Source organism: Plectropomus leopardus, chromosome 21 (assembly GCF_026936395.1).
Source record: "Plectropomus leopardus strain MGB_pleo_1.0 chromosome 21, ASM2693639v1, whole genome shotgun sequence".
NCBI lineage: Eukaryota > Metazoa > Chordata > Actinopteri > Perciformes > Serranidae > Plectropomus > Plectropomus leopardus.
The window spans coordinates 20,585,994-20,610,016 of NC_142196.1; the positions used below are offsets into that span (position 1 = coordinate 20,585,994).

Genomic DNA, 24,023 nt, shown 5'->3' on the forward strand with positions numbered 1-24,023 from the left:
AAATGGTTAAAACATTGAAACTGTGTTGAAACATGAGTGGTATTATAGTGAAATAATAGTAGAAAAATATAGGGGGGGTTATATATTATATATTTTTTTAAAGTTTAATTTATTATTTAAGATATGACCTTAAAAAAATCCCACAGGATAAGGGCACAGTGACGGCTAAACACAAGAGCCTTCACTCTCTGACAATCTGCCTCATTCTGCATGACAGGAGGACGCAGTGAAACAGCCAAAGAGCCAACACAACAATGGCCGGGTGTTAAAATCAAAGAAAGAAAAACAAAGGTTTGAAGCAAAATCAAGCAAACGTGAATGAAAACCGCGCAGAGAGTTGGTGTGTTAGACTGTCTCGTGTCATGTCTTGTTATCCTCTGCCTTTAAATATCAGGGATGTAGCTAACCATGAAAATATGTTTAGTCCATTGCTTAACTGGAATTCATGGTGATTAAATGCGTTGGGAATGGACTTGTTACAGACCAAAGCTCTCCCCTGCACCTTGTTCTTATTTTTGATTTATAGTTTTTAATTATTTTATTTATGCAGTGCAATAATGTGAACTTCTCAAAACTGAGATATGCTTTGGCTATATGTGCAAATGACAAGAGTCAAAGTCATTTTGGATGTCAGCATTAATTACAGTAAACTTGTCTGCGATGTAACCTGGAATCAACAAATACTATTTTTCACAACGTTTAAATATGTATGTATTTTATCTTTTGATCTTTGTACTTAGTGACTCTTCTTTATTTATCAGAGGCGGGGGCATGTCCGGCCTGTGACTTTGTTTTTTCTTTATCGTGACCCTCGCCAGAGCTACCTTTTTTTTCTTGAGCCTCCCTGAAATACATGACCCTCCCTTCACCATATATAACATATTTATATCAAAAGTAGGAGCCAGTACCACTAACAAACAGCTCAGAGGGAGTTATCACCAAAACAAACATCTAATTTATTAAAGTTTCTGTATGTGTCTTTTAGGAAGTCCTTGTTGTTGCTGACCCCTCTCTGAGGAGTAGGGATGGGTACTGAAACCCGATATTAAACAGGCCCTGGTGCCGAATTATTAAAGACAGGAGTATCGATGAGCTCTGACATTTGCACTTCTGCTATTGGTATTGTAGATTTTTAAGAAAACATATTTCTTGTTTATTTAGGTTACATAATTTTGTCTTTTACATATTTTATCTAACAACTCAGTATCTAATTTACAACAAGTTCAAAACATTGTTCTTTTTTTTCTCTTAAACACCCTGAAAAAGAACCGATTAGAGTACCATTAAAGTACCGGCTCAATAAGCAGTATCAGTAAGAGTAGCAGTACCATTAGATACTCAATACCCACCCTTACTGAGGAGTTAAGTGAACTGTTTAAAATGTAAAAATGTGTTTATCTTCTCTTTGTACTTACTGGGTTATGAACATGTAAAGAACAATAAGGTGAAGTTGTTTGCTTATCAAATGTGCAGTTATAATTATATAATTGACTGTATCTGCAGCATATTTACATTTCTCTGGAAGAGCATATTATACACTGAATATTTTCAGTGAAGATATTTTACGAGCCTCTGCAGTGTACCTACTTTATGAATGCACTGATATCATTGGCTAATTTTTTTAGCTTTTCTGTGTGCTTTTCTCCAACATCCTCACACAATCATGAACCATGTAGGAACTTTTTGTGGTTTGAGTTTTTCTAGATATTTTATGTAGATTTAAGTTTATTTTGAAAGGCCTGGGCAGCAGTACAGGCACATACACAGGTAGGTGAAGCATCAGGATGTACCTGGGAGGGTGTGTGTTGTTTTACACGCAGAATTAGCCATGATTTCTGTTTTTGTGATTGCTAAGGTTAAATAAACACGAGAAATTCACAGTCTTCATTAAGAACAATATTCCTCTGTGTACTATTCACCCCAATGTTACATAAGTGACCTTTTGATTTCAAGAGTATTCAAACTGTCTTACTTAAAGGGACAGTTCACCCCAAAATTAAAAAAAAAACCCCTAGATATTCTCCTCTCGGAAACAAATGTGAAGTAGGAAATTGAAATGCCTAAAGCAGTTGTTGGAAAGAAGCAATATAATATACCACAGTGGTAATTTTGTGTCTTTTTTGTCGTTTTGTATCTCTTAGTGGTTGATTAGTGGGTTTTTTTTGTAGTCATTTGGGTATTTTGAGGTAATGTGGTGTCTTACTGAAGTCATTTTGTGTCTCTTTGAGGTAATTTGGTGTGTTATGAGGTAATTTTGTATGTTACTGAAGTATTTTTTTGTCTCTGAGGTTGTTGTCTCCCAGTCCATTTAGGGGTAATTTCATGTTTGTTTGTTTATTTCAGTTTTGCCTGTATTTGTAGTTATTTTATGTCTGAGGTCATTTTATGACTAGTTGTGTTGTGGGTTTTTTTGGGCCAGTTTTGTCTTTTTATCATGATGTGGCTGTTTTGTGTCTTTTTGTAGTCAATTGAAACTCTGAGTTAATTTTGTGTCTCTTTGAGGTTTTGCCTGTTTTTGTATGCCCCTATCCCTTATCAAACAAACCATCAAAAGTTATTAAGTAAACATAAATAAATAAACTTATTTCTGCAACATTATGTTCCTACATAATAACTTGTATTTTCAAAGCAGAACCACTAGATGGCAAACAAAGCTTACACTAAAAATACTCTCATCGTCCAACACCAAACTGCTGAATTACAGACTGAGTACCGTAATCTTTCTGGACTGGGCTCAGGAGGATTAAGAATACATAGACAGCCGGTGCTTTTGCAGGTTTTAGCTTTGAAAGCTGCATCTCAGACCAGCATTGTCAGTTATGATTTCTCCTACTGGGTTTAAGGGTCATTAGTCTGTCAGAAACAGCCTGAGAGTTTAACCATGGTGTAAGTAACAAAAGCTATTTAGTCTTTCAGAAAATTAGATACAGTTTTGATATAGATAAGAATTTAGCTCATAACTTTAAATAGAGTATCCTATATCATAAACAGAGTACCTGCTTGTGTGTCCATTAGGCAACTTTCTTTATGACTCACTCTCTCTCTCTCTCTCTGTGTGTGTGTGTGTGTGTGTGTGTGTGTGTGTGTGTGTGTTGTTGGAGTGGTCTGGGTTTTCATTCAAACCTTTACTTAAGACTCGGGAAATCAATTGAGGGAGACCCTCTTTCTTAAAGATGCAGAGCATTAACAAAGACATTTGAAATAATCAACAAGCAAACAAATAACAGTAAAAATATAAATAAAATCATACAAAACAACAAAAAATAATAAAAGCGTATATTTCTAAAGTAAATAAAGCGTACTAATAAAACTATTATATTGAAAAACAAAGACCTGTGCCCCTCTCTGGCTCCTCATGTAAAGGTTTGACATCTGTCAAATTGAGGTGGAGGTCAATATTTTCATATTTTTGCTTTATCTTCCAGACAGACAGTTTCTAACCTAAAAAGACTGTGCGCACGTGCAGGTGTCTTTACGGTAATGCGCTCCATCGCTGCGCACCGTGTTTGGCAGGAGCTCGCGGCTTCAGATCCAACAACACCGACAATGAGGCGTGTGGAAGATGGTCGAAAAATTATCGCTGCCTCATAAAACAGACGATATCCGAGACGAGCAATGAGCGCAGCGGACTCACCGTGGACCGGTTCACTTCACCCACCGAGCTCTCACTCCCGCAGCGTGCACAGACAGATAAACTGAAAAACCATTTCGCAACCTATTTTGCATGCAGTCTACAGGGCGCATGAAGTCTGGATATATTTTCCACCCTGTTCAGTTCAGCCCAGCGACCTTGCAATGTGCATGCCGCTAGTTGTTATCTGAAGGAAGTGTTCGTGCAAACCGAGAAGCGCATGTTTTGAGCAATATCAGCTTTTCTCTGCAAGATGTTTTGAGCGCCAAGGGGGGCTGAGAGGAGTCGCCTGGGGGGGTGTTTCTTCACTGCGCAGACAAGCGGCGGACCGTCTCTGCGCTACCGCTAGTCTCGTCTGATCCACAACAAACACAGTTCACGGAGGGAAGGAGGAGACGGACTTTTGGGTTGGAAATCTGAAAATATACGCCGTTAAAATGACGATGTCCGTCCCGGAGAGGAAATCAGGATCGGAGGGGAAGGAGGAGGAGAGCGAGGATGAGAGTGAAATCTTGGAGGAGAGCCCGTGCGGCCGCTGGCAGAAACGGAAAGAGCAGGTTAGCCGGTTTATCTCTGTGTGTATGTGTGCGTGTGTGTGAGCGCGTTTCATTAAAATGCACCTAATCTGCTCTTTGATCGGGATATGAATCAAGTTGGCCTCTCTGATCACGGTGGACATCCTCTGTTATACAATTTTTGAGCCAAGCTGAGGTATTATTGCCCCGTGGTGTTTGCACCACCATAAATCTAACACAGTGACAGATCCGCTGATCTGCTTAGCCCACATGAAGTCTATTTCAGTGTGACAGGAATAGTTTGCTTATTTCACACCACCACTGCTGGTTCTTCCTGGTTATTTAGCTGAACCTGTAGGATCTGGAGTGTATGACCTTACTCTTAATTCAGGTTTGCAACACAAACTAACGAACTGAGGGCGTGTAAAACAAGTCTGACGCCTTTTCTTTGTAACCTTAGATTATATGTTGTATTGTAAAAGCATGCAGGTATGAGAGAGCAGAAACACAAAGGAAGGACTACAAAGAGACATAAAATTACTACAAACTGATAGAAGAAAAAACTAAAGAGGCACAAAATGACTACAAAGAGACATAATACAGATGTTTTTTTGCATATTAATTTAATTTTTTGTATTTTTTGTTTTTGTGTCATGCCAAGACTTAGCTTTTCCCATATGGGATCAGTGTGGGTCAAAGTCTTTGCTTTTATATCACAAGTAAGTCTCAAGTTTTGGCTTTCAAGTCCTAAGTGCAAACTGACAGGTCCCAAGTCCTTAACTTGCCACCACAAAGAGATTTTCATTAGGAGCACTTTTATGCTAATATATATACTGTCAAGTTATTCATAGCATCACACTCTCATAGTGCAGAACGTACTCTGGGCACAGGTGGAGAAGTAGCACGTCAGGTGCATTAAAAGTGAAACTTAAAGAAGTATTCCAGCTTTAAAAATGGCTTTTTAGTAAAACTAGGATGTGTATGCAGTAGAAAACCTCAAATACTTTTGAAAGCGGTGCTACATGACCAGAGAAAACAGAGAAAAGGACGCTTGTTCTCAAGAGGTAGAAAACCTACAACTACCAGAATGCCATGCGCAGCACCTGACCAATAAAAACTTCTGCTGGTTAGTGACGTAATGCAAACTTGTAAGTGTCGAACAAGAGTGGACGGCTGGCAAAATAATTACAGTTGAATGGTTATTTGCCTCAGGTAGACAGAATCTGTGTAAAACCATATATATATATATCCTTAAATGCTCAATTCTGAGGAACAAATTCCACAAAAATCATCAAATTTCTTGCTGCAGCTCGTGTCTAAGAGCACTGACAGCAGCTTCAGAGTGACTGATTTGCAGGATGAGCAGCTAAAAAGCTTCTGTTTGCTTGTGGCAGAAATAATAACAGGACAATTAATTTGGCTTTTAGTACTATTGTGGGGTAAAAGTCCCTGTCTGTCTCAGATCTCCAGCCGTATTAATGGGTCTGCCACGTTCCCATGTGGCGGTCAGCACCAGTCCAGACGACACATTAGCAGCATTAAAGAACCCAGTGGCCGTACTTGAAGCTTCCCCACCCATAAATAATCCCATGTTTGTTTAATGCTGACATCAAAGTCATGAAATGCAGCGCAGTTATAATCAGAGAGGAGAAACAGACGTCTAAATGTCTTTTTGTGAAGTGGCGGGCGTCGGCTCAACTAACAGCTCCAGATAAGGCTGAGTATTCAAGTTGAAGGTTATCTCTGGAACACACACGGCGTCCTCTGAACGCTGCGACCACCTGACATCGCTGCTCTTTCTCCGCCATCGAGCAGGCAGCCTACCCCACCCTGTTGTTTTTCCACTTATTGATCACACATGTGGGCTTTCTCCGCTTGTCACATGTCCATTTACCCCCCACTGTGAGCATCAGTCAGTCAGGGCGCATGCTGCTGTACTAAAATCAATATTAGAATATCAATAACTTTCTGATATCTGCATCAGTTTATGTTTAGTTTGATGACCTCTCTCTCACTGGTTTACATTATGGACAGAAGTCATTAGAAATAAACTTAAATAACTAATTTTGTTCATTTTAGTCACAATTTGCAGGAGAACTTAATGTAGGAAACTAATCGAAAAAAAAAATACACTATAGATCAATTAATCAGTCAGTTTGGATAGTTGTTGGCATATAAAATGCCAGAAAATAGTCAAAAATAGCCATAACAAGACCCTAAACACAGAGGTGGTGTCTTCAAATTGTTCATTTTCCTCAACATATCATTTTAAAAACCATAAAGCAGACAAAAGCAGCAGAGCCTCACATTTAAGTACTAATATCCAACAAATGTTTAACATTTTTGGCCGTATCAATGACTGTTTTCTGTTGATTGGCTCATGGTTTAACTGAGTAATCATATCAGCACTACTGATATATGAGCATGATGATACACTTCTATCTTAAGCCACTAAGGCTGCAACTAACAATTTTTGTTTTTCACTTTTTGAAATTTAGTTTTTTATTTCTGTCAAAGCAACTTAAACAATGACATTCACAATTTTGCCTTAATTTTTAATATTTTCTCAGCCAGATTTATTAAGGTTTACAGATAATTGAACAAAAATAGGATAAATAAGAAATTAAATAATAATAGTTAAAAAAAAAACAGGTACAATTGGATGAGGAAAAGGGATGGATGGGGATAATTATATTTTAATTTTTGAATGATTTGTTGATTATTTTCTCAATTAAGAGAAAAAAAGGACAGAAAATATTTTTAGAAAGCTGTGAAAAATGTCTGTCACGATTTCTTAAAACCCAGTGTGAAGTTGTTTCCTTCCCCTGAAGAATAATAAATGTTAAGTCAGATATCATATGAAATACAGAAAAGCAGAGAAGCCACACAATAAAGAAACTGGAGAAAGGGAACTTGAGGCTTTTTGTTTAAAAAATGTCTGAAAGCTGGGATAGGCACAAATCTGAAAAATGCAAAAAAAAAACATACAAACAAAACAAGAGGCGCTTAACATTTTCTGCTTCATTTTCTGAAGCCTAAAAACAGGTCAGTCCACTCGCACTTAAAATGTTCAAAGTTTATAATGGGATATTGCCAAGTGATGCCAAAATTGAGCAGCCTAGCCAAACTTTAAACAATAAACCTATTATCAAAATAATTGTTTATTATTGTTTCATTGACTGATCAATTTATGGATTAATAGTTTCAGCTGCAAAGCAGCAACTCCTCATATTTCAGAGTTTGTAGCAATTTCGCTTGATAATGGCATTTATGATTAATCGTCCATTGATTGACAAACTGATTAATTGCAGCAGTATGATAACTGTCGAAATTTCTGTCAGTGTTGATGTGATTATAACTGCACTTATTCTCACCAGTTACAACCCACAATTCTCCATCACTCCGCCTCAGTCTCTTGTTGTAGCTCACAGAGTGATTTTGCAGATTCAGCCTTGAATCGCCATCGTTTTTAATGATGCAACAGAAGAAGAAAAACATGTGCGTCAGTCGTCAGGCAGTGACATTATCTCTGCAGAGACGAGCCAATTACTGTTGCCAACTCTTTCATAAAGCAGCTCCGACAGGTTAAAACCATAACCACCTTTTCCTGTGAAGTTGCCCTCTTGTTGATTGATGTGTACAGTTACATGAAACCACCAGTCGAAAACCTGATGCATTTGTGTTGGACGGCTGCTTTCTCCTCTGTCCGTCCAGGAGGCCTGGGTGTGTCTGCACGGCAAATGCGCATGAATGCTCAGTAAATAAGTCAGTGGGTGAAAGTTCAGAAGAAACGCTGCCATATCTGTTTTTCAGCTCAGGCGTTACGATACACACAGGCCGCAGTCACATGGTCAGCACATGCCGTTACTGTTTTCTCAGGCGGGAATGGTTGAACGTTTTTCAAGTGGATGAATGTGTTGCCTTCAAAGTCAGTTTATCCCTCTCGACTCAACACACAGAGTATTGATTTTTCGGAGGGACTGAGCGGTGCCGGTGTGATTGGAAAGCAAAGCCGAGTGAGCTGAAGCATAAAAGCCAGGGTTCCCAGGGTCATGAAAAACCTTGAAAAATCATGGAATTTCACAATCACGTTTTCCAGTCCTGTAAAAGTCAGGGAATAAGTCAAAATAATTGGAAGTTTTGGAGAAGTCATTGATTTTTTTACCCTTTGAAACCTGAGCAAATTGGTGTGATTTATTTCAAAAGTGGGAAGAAGGCAACTTCTGAGAAATATTTAGCCCCAAATTGCAACAAATTATTAAAAAGTACAAGCATATAATCTGGAAATTAGCACCAAAAATGGAAAGTAAAAAAAACAAACAACAATAACAAACAAGGAACCTGAAAAAAGCGTTTAAAAATAGTAATTCTGTAACATAATCTTAAATACACATATATGTGTGTATGATTCTGATAAAAATAAACTTAATTTTCTCAGCATTTTTCCCTAGATTTAAAAAAAAAAGATTAAATCAATTTATTTCTTGCAATTGGCAGGACATTTCTTGCCAAGTTGCTCGTCGTGTAACCCTCCACGTAGTGTAACATAATGGAAAATTTATTTTCTCAAGCTGTCAAGGTACTGTAGCTCTAATATGAGTAGATGCATGACAACGTTTTGTTAACCGTCATGTTCGTTTCTTCATTTTCTCCCCATCTCTTGTCTCTTTTCACATACGGCAGCCAGCTGAAATTGTTTTTAATTTGATATGTTTAAAAAAATGCTGCACAGGCGAGGCAAGGAAAAAAATATGGGACTTTGAAAAGTCATGGAAAAGTTTTGTTCATGAAAATGTGTGCGAACCCTGAAGGGCTGTGTTTTTGCAAATCTTTCCTGGCTCAAATGTGTGTATGAAAAGAAATATTTCCCTGAAGTTGAAGAAGTTAATCAAACTGAAGTTGGTAGTTTTGACATGTTGTTTTCTCTTCCAGGAGCAAATAAATTAAAATGTGTGGATGACTGCTGCACATGGTGCTGACATGCAGCCCTGCTGCTCTCTTTGACTGACTGGTGGCACGTATCCTCTCACTGAGTCATCTGTACCTTCCCAGAATGTGGACATTCAGGCTAACGCAACACATTTTACAAAGGCGACGCAGTGACTCACGCAATATTGCTGTTGAGACTGGAGTCTTTTTTATTCAGGCACATTTCACCTAAAGGAAGTTTCTTTTTTGCAGAAGCGCCATGATCACCATTTGCACAATCCACCAAAACTGTCTCTTTTTTCAGTTTATTTTTCTTTATACACAAGAAGTATTTAGGCCCAGACACACCAAACTGACATCAAAGAACTAGTGGAGTCAAAGGCTAACTGTTGCACCGCCTCATGTTGCCTGTATCCAGGCCCAAAAGTTGCACTTGAACACTCGCAAAGACTACAGTCTATTAGTCAGATATCATATACGTTCTGCGCTTTAGTGAGAAGAAATAACTACATACCAGCACATGGCGGTAGTCTGTGAACACCATTCAAAAAAGGAAACCAGATGACGGCCAATGTTTCAACCCTATGTTGACAGAACAAAGCGCTAGTGAACAGTAACAATCGCTAACTGCGGTTTGACGTTTGTTTGCTTTACTCACGATTGAGTCTTTTCCTTGTGCAAAATGTCCATAAATCTGCCTAGAAATCATTGAAAAAGAGGAAGCTCCATCCACGGGTGCACTGCAAACAGGAACCGTTAATAGTTGAATCTGCATGCTTTTAATGGTTTCATTATCAAAATGTCAACAAATATAACCCAAAAGAAAACAAGGCTTAAGTTGTATCTTGCAGATAATTAACGGACTCCATGGCGACATTATAGTCCCTGTCTTCTGCTCGAAGGAGTGATTATCTGTCATAACAGCTCAGAGGGAGTTTCATCCACCGGAGACACAGCTCTGACCTGTCACACTGGGCTCTTTTTATTATAGCCAAGCCTTGACAGAAGATTATTGCTGACCCCCTGTGATCTCGGCTCGATGTGGCAGCATCGTCGACCCCCTGACGTGAATCCGCACCCGTGCCCGCACTATGGTGCATCAGCAGCGCGCACAGCACTCATTCCAGTAATTGCTCCATCGTCTATTTCCAGGACCTGCCTCCATCTGCTTCACAGAGAGATGGAAACGAGGCGGCCTGGGTCGGGCAAGACTGCATTCATTTGTCACAGCGTTAATTTACAAGTGCAGATGAATGTGTGAGGCTGAAAGTCATGGGCAGATGATGTTTTCTGCACTTGCGTGTTAACCAAAATCCCATGCATGTGTCAGTGCTCACATGCATGTGTCAGGAGAGACTGGAGGCAATGGCACACAGTTTGACACAGCCAGGTGTGAGGTCTTTTTCACAGAATAAAATCCTATGATTATAAAATAATATATGAAAATAAGTTCACAGTATGCAGCTTTCACCAGCTGTGTGGTTATATTGATTTTTTTTAGCACTGCAGTGCTCATTTGTTGCTCTGACAAGCAGATAAACATACATGTAGGCCGGCTTGTTCTCTTTGAAGTGCTGTGCCTCATCTATATAATGAGATTGGACCTACTGGGTGATGTAAGAAATTCGATTAAAACCAACCACAGCAGTGTAACATCATTAAATTCCCATAAAGTCAGATATGTCATGTTGTCAGTGTGTTAAGTGAGCTGTAATGCCGCAACCAATGATAATTTACATTAACGAAAATCTATAGATTATTTTGGTGCCTCTGGATGGAGGCATTATGTTTTCAGATTGTCCATCCATTCGTATGTACGTCCCTTTCTCCTGAACGGGATATCTCAAGAGCGCCTTGAGGGAATTTCATTAAATTTGGCACAAATGTCCACTTGGACTCAAGAATGCATTGATTAGATTTTAGTGGTCAATGGTCACTGTGAATAAAAAAAACAACATGTTTTTGGTCATAATTTAAGAATTTATACACATATTATGATGGAATTTCACACAAATATCTAATAGGATATAATGATATCCAAAATAACAGAGGTTATCTTCACTGTGACATTATAATGTTCTGCAGAAACACTTTTCCAGCCATTACTCAAAGTCACACTCAGAAAGGGAGGCATTAGGTCAGATACTGAACTGGTGACACTAATGTTGAAACTGTGCTGCCAGGTTGAAGATGTGTGTAAAGTGTCCACATTTTACAATTTTTAACATCTTTGCAGCAACATTCATATTTAAAGTGTTGTCTTATGTCATTGCGACATACAAATATGGACAAACATGGATGTAATCTACAACTCGACTGGTTCACGGAGGCATACAGCTGTGAGGTGATAATTTCAGTTTGATAATCTTTTAGGCTATAAAATATTTTAAAAGTAGGAATAGAACTGTTGCCAAGCCCTAAATGATGTCTTCACATTGAAGTTTTGTTAGACCAACACATAATTATAGTCAATTTACGCTTACATAAAACTAGAGATGGGAATTCAGGACCAGTTCCAAATTGTGTGATCCATCATACTGCCTCTGAGCTTATCAGCTTCTTTAATCAGTGCTGGCATCTTTTTCTGGCAGTCCTGCATTGCAAAACGATGATGTCAAGCTATTGCGTGTATCCTGCTGGAAACAACAAAAAGGGGTCATGGCGTACAGAAAGAAACGGTCTAAAGCATAGCTTCTTTTCATGTAGAAAGATGACATCAGTGCAGCTTGTTTATGTGTAAAATTAATATTTAAATGTCTGCTGAAACATCTTTCTGCATTTTGTATGACTTAAATTCCAGGAATGCCTTGTGTTTAACACTATGCACGAGTGCCTCTGCTGCTGACTACTGAGGGCGAACATGAAATAAATAATGTTATAAAAACATTAATGTCACATGGGCAGGCTTAGCAAATATCTTCTTTGACTGAGTAAATTTGAAAGAAAACGAATGCTGTACAAATATTCTCTTGTTTCATCCATTTCAAGATTCAGACTCGGCGACTCTTCCAACTGCAGACCAAAATCATTTGGCCGATAACCAATACCAACATCGATATATCCGCTTTTTTTGGGGGGAAAAAAAATCTTTATTTCGTGAATCCTTTGATGGAACATACCTCTTTATCTGTATGCCTGTATCAGGTTTACCTTCATTTTTATAGGTCTTTTCAATTATTTACTAATTTTTTTATCGTCTGTTGATCTGTCGGCCACATTTTTTAATATTTTAATCATTCATACATGCTTAAATCATACTTGTATGTCTTTCAGATATGTTGTTTTGATACCTGTTCTGTATCATTTACTTGATGTTTTGTACGTATTCACTGGCCAATATTGGCCAATACCGATGATATGCCAATATTATTGTGCATCTCTAATCAATTCTCATTCCTACAAAAAAATATAGAAATTTTTTCGTGTGTAGTTTAATTTTGTCAGGTAATGCTGTGAAAATCACAGGCTGGCTTTCATTACAGACAAATGAAAGACAACCAAAAACTATCACCTCACAGTAACTATGATGTATGTCGCGCAGTAAAACTCATAGTTTTTGGATGTTTTTCCATGTCTGAGGTCAAACCAACGACCCATTAAACTGAACAAACGAACCCTCCGCTCAGAGCTTTGCTCTTCATAAACTCGTGTCAAGTTGTGGCTTGCAGTGAGCGCGGCCTTCTCCCGGGGGATCCTCCTAATGACTTGCACTCCATAATAATCCAGCAGTGCAGGCATGTTTGCTGCTTTGACAGCTGCCCTATGAGGAATGACATCCTCTCAGATTTCCCTGGAGGGGAGACAGAGCAGGGACAGTCAGCTTTCATTCACCTGTTAACAAAATCGCTTTGCCAACCGCGGCCCTCCACGCCTGTTGCTCAGGGCTCAAGGCTTTACTAGGAAACACATTGACACCCATTCATTCCTAGAATACAAATAATGATTTGAGCAGATGCACATTGACTTCTGGCCTCCTTTAACCACGTTAGCGGCATGGCTCTAGGGATAGTTATGTCACTCTGTCTGTTGATTGGTCAAGACGGAATAACTCAGCAACTACTAGATGGACTAAAATAAAGCTTTGTGCATACATTTGTGTTCACTAGAGGGTGTATCCTGTGGATGTTGGTGATCCCTTGATTTTTACCTTGTGCCACCATGAGGCTGAGATTTTTATTTTTTTTTTTGTAAAATATCTCTACAACAACTATCCCTTGCGTTATCTTAACTTTCTGTATACACCACCACTTGTCCTAAGGGTTAAAAAATGACCTGCCTTCACTTTTGCATTAAGAAACAACCTTTCATTCATCATAAAATTTGTAAATATATCTAGGCTTTCCCTCTTGACAGTGCAGAAAGACTGCATTTAATCTGTGAAGTCTGCTTGTTTTTTTACAACACACCTGCCATAATTATCTTCTTCACTAAAGTAGAGATTTATTATTATTATTAATATCACTGCCAAAGGTACTGCATAGGTGTAAACATTTTTTTTTTTACGAGATATACCACTTGTGTAGCCTAAGAAAGAAAGTGAAAGAAATGTGCAAAAAGTAGTTTTGAATGCATTTTATTGTAGGGAAACAATAACAGTCTTGAGCAACATAAAGTAGCTAATGCAATAAAATGAAGCTACATAAACTGCTGCTATAATGAAATTTAATAAAAACTGTTATAATGTTAAATAAAGTTATGTATAAAGTTAAATAAAGCATTGTTTTAATGAAATAATTCAGAGCAGAACCCACGGTGCTTTTATTTTGAAGGACCCGTCTCAGGCTGGAAGTGTTGATATTTTCCCCACGTTCAGTATGGCTTTCCGGCTCCTCCATGTTTGATTGTTTTGGTGCTGTGCATTGTTTAGACGCCCTCTTGATCACACAGATGGACGCAAAGCGTTATCAGATGATGAAAACAAAATAGCGCTAACATGAAACGACAGACGATTTTTTATTGTCAGACAATATGTTATTTCATATCACACAGCCCTGGTGGATGATGCAAGTGTTAAATTATGTGCCATTAACTTTGGAAAAGATATTCACGGTGCCAGACAAACAACTTGGCCAAAAACCTGCAGAACTATTGTTGTCCCAGCAGCCTCAGGAGTGGATTCATGTTTGTAGCAGTTCAGGTGTGTTTCTGGGAGGGAAGTAAAACTTCACATGTGTGGCTGTTCCATCTGAACATCCCTCTCTGCTGTGAGAATAATAGAGACCTGCAGCTCCGCCTCCTCTTCCTGCATGAATGATTTAATGACGCTGCGTTGTTTACCTTCTTGTGTGATGACAGACTGTCCTCTACAGCCTGGGCGTCTCTGACCCAGCCTGCCAGATTACAGGCGAGATAGCATGCTTCTTTTTTAATGTTACAGCTGTCAGTGTTAAATTTTATTACGCTTAGCTCTCAATCAGCGGGGGTGTTTAAAATGAAATTGCAAATGAATGGTGTCACGCTGTTGTTCACATGAGCTAATTGTCTCGTGTGCTTTTAATACTGCTCTTGCAGTCAAAGTGAAAGCTGAACACTTTCTGATGTTTACATGTTAGCACCCATGCATGGAGGAGGTCTGTTTATACAAAACAGCACCTGCGTGAGGATTTAAGGTGCTCTGTGCTCACTGGTCAGCGTCTAGACAAGGCAGCTATTACTGGGCTCCAGCTTGAAGGTCCCTCAGATACACTGTTATCATCAGCTCGCAATATCGAGTGCATACCAGGAGTTCATGTTAGAGTGTGGTTGCTGCAGCTGGCAACTTTTGTGCAGGTGAACAGAGGAGAGGAGGGAAGGAGTGGGCTTCATGCAGCTGAGCGCTGGGGTGGGTTTATTTTAGTATTATACCAATAGCTGTTATTTATTAGCTTATTTTATTTGTATTTTTTCCTGTGTGGATGCTATCGTATCTTCTTGATTTATCTAATATGATATATCTGGTTGTTTCTCTTTTGTAAAAAAAAGTGTTGACAGAAAAACACACCCACAGCCGACAACAAAGGGTTCTACAACAATAAGTAAAAGAAATAATACACTGTTATTTTGCACTAGAATAGCAGTGTTTATTGTACTAGTATACATTTAAATATTGCAATAAAATAATTGTACAATTATGTTAGAATAAATGTAATTATGCACTAGAAGTGATCTAACTGTTACAGTAGAATAAATGCCATTATTGCACTAGAATAAATGTAATTTTTGCACTAGAAAAAATGAATTATTACACTAGAATAAATAAAATCATTGCACTAGAATAAATGTAATCAATGCACTAGAATAAATGTAATTATTGCTCTAGAATAAATGTCATTATTGCTCTAGAATAAATGTCATTATTGCAGTAGAATAAATGTCATTATTTCACTAAAATAAATGTCATTAGTGCACTAGAATAAGTGTAATCATTGCACTAGAATAAATGTAGTTTTTGCACTAGAAAAAGAAATCCAGACAATCTTGTTAACAATATGTAAGTTTTTGAAGAGCCGTCCGTCTGCTCTGCATGGAGCCACGGAAATCAGTTCCTGCAGATTATTAGTTCAAGGCCTCAAATTACTAACTCGTGCTTCACTCACGTATTGCATTCCCTCAATTTAGTCATGCGCATCCTTGTAATAAGACATAGTGTACAGACCATAAAAACAAACAGCCAAGTAAGACAGAACATTTAGATCAACCTCTTAGCTGTGGTTACAAGTAGGAAAGATGAGGAATTTCTCTCTCAGTTGGGCTTTCGCAAATGTTTCACAAGAGAAGAAAATGCACTCAAAGCGTTTGCTGGAGCTCAAGGACTCACGCAATGCTTTTTGGTGAGAAACTGAATAAAAACTAGACTTTTGTGTGTTTATGTGAAGATTCATCCATGCACTTTGAAGGAAATTTAGGGAATTAATTATAAAGAATAGAGATGGCACAATATTCAATTTTATCATGGATCATGATTTTTTTTTTTTTTTAAGTGTTTTTAATTAGTTGATAGTGGTGGATATGGGGGAAAAAAAAGAAATTAGCAAAAAAAAAAAAATAAGAAAATTACCTTAAAATTATTTAAAAAATACAAACAAACTAAAAACAACAATATATTAAAAGTACAATTTTAAAAAACCAAAAACTTTTTTGTTTTTTTCCTTACACAGTTTTCTATAGCTTTATTTTTTTAACAAAATTTTTCTAAATCTATTACTTTTTTGTAGTTTGTAGGACATTTCCTGCCAAGTTGCTCAGGATTCAAAGGTTTAAATACTTGTGAAAGGTGTCTGAAAGCAGCACAAGTAAAATGATATCGCTCCAGGTTTAAAAGGGATAATCACCATTTATGACTCGCTCTCAGAGCTTTGTCTGTATCTGCAGAGACTCTGTAGCTTCCAGCCAATGGCAAAGTAAGATCAGGACTCTATAAAAACATGGCAACCAGCCGTCTTTCTCCTCTGCTCTGTGGATGTGAGCTGCAGGTCTGTGTGTCTGTTTGATGGAGGGCGACGTTGAGCATCACACTGAGCAGAGAGGATGAAGCATGCACGTCAGCGAAATTCACCAGAAACCCAGCAATGCAGCACCTTTCTGCAGGGTTGTACAGAGATGTGGGTGTGTTTATTTGCTCTGGAGAACGTAACGGCCGTTCTGATTCACTGCTTTCGTCTTGTTAACGCCGCTTGCTCTCTTCGTTCACTCTCTAGCTCACTTGGCCACCGCTACTCTCTGTCTCGTTGAGCTGAAGAGGAGTGGCCAAGCTCGATTTATACGTTTACAAACTGGCATATTTGAAAGATATGAGGTTATTTTCAATAATTGAAAAGCCTGGCTCTTTAAGATTATTTGATTGGTTGTTTTTAACCTAAAAAAAAGTTTGTGTCCTATCTGTGATATAAGAGAAATATGTAAGGTAAATTGACAACAGTATGTTTTGGTGTCATTTTAAGACTTTTAAAGATAAACAATGCAGGATTTTTTGTAAAAAAAAAATAAAGTATAGACTCATCCAGGAGTTGTTTTTTAATTTTTTTTTATTCAATTTGATTGAGGAAAAAAACAGAAAATACAAATTTAGAGCGGGATGATGACTTGTATAGAAGGATTCCTCTTAATTATCACTTACGGCCCACTAAAAAGTGAGATGGTGTGTTTTTCTGCAGAGACGTTGCCCTCTGTGTGTATGTTCTTATGTTTGGTGTTCAGGATGTTTCTGAGCGCGTACCCCCCCCACAGTGCTCCGGTTAGGTCAGGGCTTCACAAAAAGTAAGCGACCAGGTGCCAGACTGTAATCAGCAGGCATCCAAGAAACACAGTGCCGAAAAAATGCAAATATAGCGAGGAAAAACGGCAAATGAGAGTGATCCTGGAGTTGACTTTTACTTTCACTTGCGAAAATAGCGTAAATTGAATTTGTTTGCAGTTCAAGGTGTCCTGTCAACAGTTTTACAGACATGTCTTTTATAATGGCAGCCTATAGGGAAAACACTTTTTGGGCCGCAGTGGATTTTTCTCACTGCGATACCATGAGTGGCCACTGTGAAAAGGCTGAGCAGCTCTCCTGGGGGCCTTGGATGCTACACTGCTCTTACTACTTGATGATATCCTGCCATAATTTCCAGTAATGGATTCAAAAATCATGTTCACACCAGAAAAGATAAGGAGCACCTTTTACGTTGGACCAAGGTTGTGATGTTTGCTCCGAGGGAGATTTCACATCTGTAATTTTGGTTTGGATCAAACTGTAAAGTCTGAAATGTGGACCAAACGAGGCCATTGTGAAAGGGCCCGTAGTGATCAAGATAATATCTTGAATCGCATTTGTTTTGTTCATGACATGAAATGTTCTCATCGCCTAATGTAGGCTCGGCTTAGCAGCGCCGCACACTGATACCATCATATACTTTCAGGAATGTATGAAAAAATAGATACCGGCCAAGCCTGGTCCCATGTCTAATCAGAAATATTACACTTATTTGACATGATGATTAATTGCAGCTGTTGTCAGTGGAGGAATTGCTCTGTTTCCCTTTTCTGCGATGGATTTATTTCTTTGACTAATGTTTATGATTTGTGCTGAAATGTGAAGGAAGCTGTTGCTTTTAGCTTCTCTGACTGACATTTAGCCATGAACATTATCTGATCTGTTTTTTCTGCTATACTGAAGCTGCCCTGAAAATGTCACGTTTGGACAGTTAAGATTGACAAATGCACCAAAGAACTGGTGATGTTCTGAAATACAAAGTCAGTCATTTCTATGTTAAGATAGTGTTTTCGTGGTGCTGCATAGACTTCCTTCAGAGATTTGGTCCGCAATGTCAGGTCGACTGCAGCGCTCTGCGAGCTTTGAGCTGCGTTACAGTAAACAACAGAACAGATGGTGCTGAACCCATGAGGCTCCACCACGAACGGGCCTCCCATCAGGAAATCTCACATTTATACCTGAACTTATTGGCCTCGGTGCTCCTTCGTGTTATGATCCGGAGCTGCAGAAGTTTTTGGATCATGTGATCTGGAGGGATCCCGTCACCTGTAGTGAAATGTGAGCAGGTCGGGCCAGCGAGGCCTCTGCCGTGGTCATCAGATCAGATGGGATATACATACAGAGAGGTATCTGTCAGCATTTTCCACTCCAGCTGTGTGAAATGGAGCTACCCTTATTTTCTGCCAGCCGGTCAGGAAAGCTGGCATGAAAAGAAATCCTCCAGGAGCGGCCGACATGTCTGCACGCCCTCATGGAGCTGTCAGAGGAGTTCACGTCACATGACGTCTGCGCCTCCGAGGAATGCCTCGCACTTACTTGAGCATGCTCTGCACACAGTCTGCGAGATATTTTAAAGACTGCAGTTTCCTAGTGTTTTTCTTTTTATTTGTTTTTTTTTTTTTTTTTTCACGGCTGTGTGGAAATCAGCATATTTGTTGAACAAACTTAATTTTTCATATTTCATGCATCCCCGAGTGTATTAGGATTCTGGCATTTATCACACAGAAACAGAGGAAACCATTTAGATTTGCATAATTTACAATTTTTCATCTCTCTTCGTTCATCAGTGTCGACTGTTAGAGGCTCTATTTGCAGTTAGATGAAAACTTCACTGAAAGGAATCATTTAACTCCCTTTATGTACTATAATATAATAAATATATAAATATCTGGAACTGAACATCAATCTAACCCTAAAAAATCGGCCACTGTGAGAGCCGAGTTCTGCCGATAACAGTGTTTGTTAAACATCCAATCTGCACCAATTAACCTGCCAAACCGATAAAAGTTTCAACCAGAAACAGTATATGATGATTTATATCGTCATGCACAGATTATGCTTTCAGCCCAGGAGCTAAATTTATATTTACACCATAAATATTTTTGAGAGAAACTGATAAAGGCAGGAAATCTTAGAGGGAAGTGAGACAGCAGTCTGTTCTGCCATATTTGCCCTTAAATAACGTACATGAAAACATACACAAACCTCTGACGTATAATAAAGGAAACGTCGCCGGGAGTTTCCCTGAACACATGCAGCGCTTTGTCTTGTGATTCTGATGCACACACACGGTATGGTATAATAATAGTTTTAGGCTCAGTCTAGTTCCTGTATTATAATGTAAAGCCTTTAATAAACTGCTTCTCCTGTCTCCGTTAAGTTCAGACCAGTTCTCATAACGTCTGAGGCCTGCTGATTTAACCCTTTCAAACCTGGGACAACATCAGTTTTCTTGTGCTGCGTTCAGACACCTTTCACATGCATTTAAATCTTTGAAAACTGAGCAAATTGGTTTGATTTCTTTTAGAAACATGGCTAAAAAGGGAATGAGCAACTTGACAAGAGATGTCCACAAATTGTGAGATATTAGGAAAATAAAAAAGATTAAAATGATTAGAAGATGTTAAAAAATTAAGGGAAAATGTCCAGAAAATTATTATTATTATTAACAACTATTTTATCTATTAATGTATTTTTTTCATTTTGTTTTCCTTTTTAAAATTTTGTTTCTTTTTTTCTTTACATTTTTCTCTTCTTATTTTTGCACAGTTTGTTGTAACTTCTCCTCGTGTTTTTGAAAGAAATCCATTTGCTTAGGTTTCAAAGGTTTAAAAGAGACTGTAAAGCTGCAGTTATAGTTGAGCTGCTTCAACCTCGCCCTGCTTTAAGGCAAAGGCCAAGGTCCTCCACCTCCTCCCATCTGCCCCGCTGTTATATATGCGACTTTGATCCAAGAAAATGTGTGTGAACATCAAATGATAAAACAAAATGTTACACCAATCCTTCAGACTGCTGCAACTGCTGAAGGCAGGTGAAAACAGGTTGTGTAAGGCTTCTATAAACATAATTATCTCTGTAAGGACTTGTGTGTTTTAACTATCAATAAAGGAGGGATACCACATGAATGTTTCACACACACACACACACACACACACACACACACACACACACACACACACACACACACAAACCCACACACACATTTTTACAGCTTCAAAGGGAGCTCTCTTCTCTTTGTTGACCAGCTGATATGAAAACTGTGTGTGCACGTTTCAAAGTGTTGATTCATTCCTCTGCACTCTAACGGAGACGGCTCCTATCTTGACCTTTGAAGCCAACTATAGATATCTTTGTGTGTGTGTGTGTGTGTGTGTGTGTGTGAAATATGCATATGAAAGGGGACGTAGCAGCAGTTCGACCTTGTAGAGGAATATTGCACATATTCATCGAAAGGTTTAAATGTGAAGGACACTTAAGTGTCTGGCATTTATTTATTTATTTGCTATAAAGTCGAGTTAATTTGTTTTCTGTGCTGTTACGCAAGTTTTTCGAGCTGCACTTTTAAAATTATTTTGATCTGGATTCATTCATTGCGTGATTTCTCTATTTCTGTTGTTTTCTCATCACATAGGTCTAACTTTCCTGCAGTGAGGGACTGTACAAAAATGATGGGGGTTTCAAGGAGGAATTAAGCCCTCAATCGTAATTTTAGCACCATCCCCACAATATCGCAGCTGAATGCTTTTCAATTGGTACAATTTTCTTGGTAATAATAAAAAGTGCACACAGAATTTAAAGATTTGAAGGTTCATACTTGTATTTAAGGTTTATACTCGTGCCTTAATGATCAAAAACACCTTGTTTTCCTCGTCCTGTCTTCGCTGGAGCACCTGTGTTCACCCTCTGTCTGAAACATGCTGTTTTAGCACCTGTCTCTTTAAGCCGCCAACTGCTCTGATTGGTCTGTATTTCTGGGTTTTCTGCATCTTGGTGTCTCTGCGAAGCCCCCAGGAAGTGAACCAGGCTCTGATGCAAATTTTACATAGTGGTCAAAAGTGGAATTACACCGCTCAGGTCGCTGGTGTGATGCCCACGGGCCCAAAAAAACTTTTTTCCTGCTGACTTACGTCAGGAAAAAGCGTCAAAAGCCCCGCAAAATGACTCATATCACAATCAATATTTAATCCATTCATTTGGAAAGTCTAAAAGTGCTGCAAGATTAAATATTTTTGACAGCTGGTCAAACTAGCTAAGCACTAAAGCGGAAGCCAGGGAATGACATCGTGGCACTTTCTCTCATAAAAAATGACCAATAATGGCTTCTAAACACATTGGGACATGTTCCTACAGGAATATGATCCAAAATTGGATAAACAAGAGTAATTGTTTTCCTGTAATTAGCATGTAGCAACTTTTAACAGCAGTTTCCACCATCGAATACTTACAGTCACAAGCTCTGAATCTGTAACTGTGTTTTGCAATTTTTACTCACAACTGCTATTGAATTGTAAAAAAAATACAGCTATTACAGCTTCTTAGAAAAGCTACTGTGAAATCAGGCATTTCAGGCTGCAACAATCCCCAAAACAGCCCAAGAAAACCTGAAGGGATTGACGACAGGTCATCCTTTAGATGGTATACTTAATTTTCACACATCCCACAAATTACACAACAAAAGGAGAATTAGCAGTTGCCAAAATGATGGTAGTGCAAAAAGAAGAATACACAACTTCACTCTGTAATAATCTTATACAATCCCTAATGCAACAAGAGGATAACTGTAGGGAAATTGCAGTAACTTCTACACTTGTTAACACTTAAAAACAAAATTCTACAATTACAACTCGGGTGAAAAATCTGTCAGTTAATGCAGACCATCTTTCTTTGATGTGATGGAAATTGAGATGCAGCACAAACACACAGTCATGCATAAAATATACAAATCAAATATGAACAAAACCATCAGCTGCCGAGCTGTATGGATGTTTATTCCAACGTTGTTGCTCGAGGCCTCGATGTTTTACCTTCAGCTCGCCTCCTCCAGAACTGAAATCACATCTTGTGCTTCGCAGGCTGAAATCACACCAACACTCGCTCATAAATCCGCTGTTGTTCCCGTGTGTCAGACTCGACCTAATTTGCATTCAGAATTTGAATGTCGTCTGTGTTGTTTGCGCGGCGCGGGCGGCTGGAAGTAAAGCAGGTTACTCTCATGCAGGAGTTGAATTAGAGGAGCATCCCAGCAGCCATCAATCAGGAAGATGGCTGATGAATTAAATATGGAGGGGATGAATAAAAGCCCCCTCGCTCTCTGCGCTGCACAGGGATGATCAGGGCTGCCACTGAGGAAGCAGAGGTCATGTCCTCTGTTTGTTTTCCTCATGATCATCAAGGCGAAAGACAATTACAGTATTCTAAAAGATCCTAAAAACCCTTTAAAACCTCAGCAAATAGGTTTGATTTCTTTGGAAAATGAAAACGGCAAATCAACTTGGCGAGAGATGTCCTGCAAATTGCAAGAAAATAAGAAAAAACAAACTAAAAATAGTTTTAAAAAAGAGAGAGGTCAGAGAGAGGGGGAAAAACATTATAAAGTAATTATTTGTTTTTATAAATTATTGTTAGTATTATTATTATTATTTTTTTTTTTTTTTTTTACCCTTTTTCTTTACATTTTTCTTTTTTTTTGCTCAGTTTCAGTTAATGTTTTTGTAACTCTTTAACTTGTAACTTGTAATCCATGTTTTGGAAAGAGATCAATTTATAATTATTATTATTACTTATCTGTTACAAAATTATTATAACTTTTTAAAGAATCATTTTTGTCTTTTTTTCCACAGATTTTCAGGTAATTTCTGTACTAATTTCTTCAGGTTTCAAAGGGTTAAAGTCATGGATCTTTGACTCAAATTAAACTCCCTGGGTCGTGTTTTATCGTCTGCCTCCTCCCTGGTGATGACAAAACACATTGTAGCTCCTTACGTCCTGTGCAGAAGCTGTGGACAGGTAGCTGCGGGTTAGATGTACACACACTGACCCCCCCACGAAGTGCTTTTTTACAGACACCCCTATTGAGCTTTGTCTGTGAGGTTACATAACAGCGGCGGGAACAAAAAAAGCTGTCTCCGTGCACGTCTGCCAGCAGGCTTTTTGTTTGAACACGTGCCGAAGAGCCAGCTCAGGTTGACTCTCGCTTTTCAGCTTAATCTCCCAACGATAAACACGACTCTTTCTGCTCCGTCATCGTGTTCATATCTGCTTTCCTTTTCTCCACATGAGGCTTCTTTAACAAGCTCAGTATCAGCCACTTGACTAATTGAGGCCTATAAAAGCAACAAGGGAAACTCCCACTCACGCCCCTCTTAAGTGGTTTCTTCTGCTCGACAATGTTGTTTTCTTGCCTTCAGTAATGGGAGTGTTACGAGCTAATGTTAGTCCCCAACATGCACGAGCACACCGCTGCTCAAACCAAGCTTTTAGCAGTCTGGCTACTGTGGCAAATACTCAATAAGCCTTTGCACTGTTTGCCAAGTCTTTTGAGCTTTTACCCCGAGTCACCCCTCTTGCTTGTTGGAAAGCTGTACTGCAATAACCCTTTCTGCACTGTAAAATCTTACAAGTTGATTTTACTTTAAAAAAATCGACCCACTGCCTAGAAAAAATGTGAGTAAATAGAACTATCAATGTTATTTTTTGTTCACTTTATATCTAGTTG

General features: G+C 38.6%; 1 protein-coding gene across 3 annotated transcripts in view; it reads left to right on the forward strand.

Annotated features, from left to right (window-relative positions):
• Nucleotides 1-3,494: 3,494 nt before the first annotated feature.
• Nucleotides 3,495-24,023, forward strand: part of nrbp2b (nuclear receptor binding protein 2b) — a 46,700-nt gene continuing 26,171 nt past the window's right edge. For 2 of the 3 annotated variants that reach the window (XR_015775382.1, XM_088072104.1), the window contains exon 1: nt 3,495-4,188. Coding sequence is in view for 2 of the 3 variants with exons in the window: in XM_088072104.1 (XP_087928230.1) it covers nt 4,069-4,188 (120 nt within the window). In the remaining variant the exon portion in view is untranslated. The remainder of the gene's footprint in view (nt 4,189-24,023) is intronic. The other variant, XM_042510775.2, reaches the window with a different exon arrangement.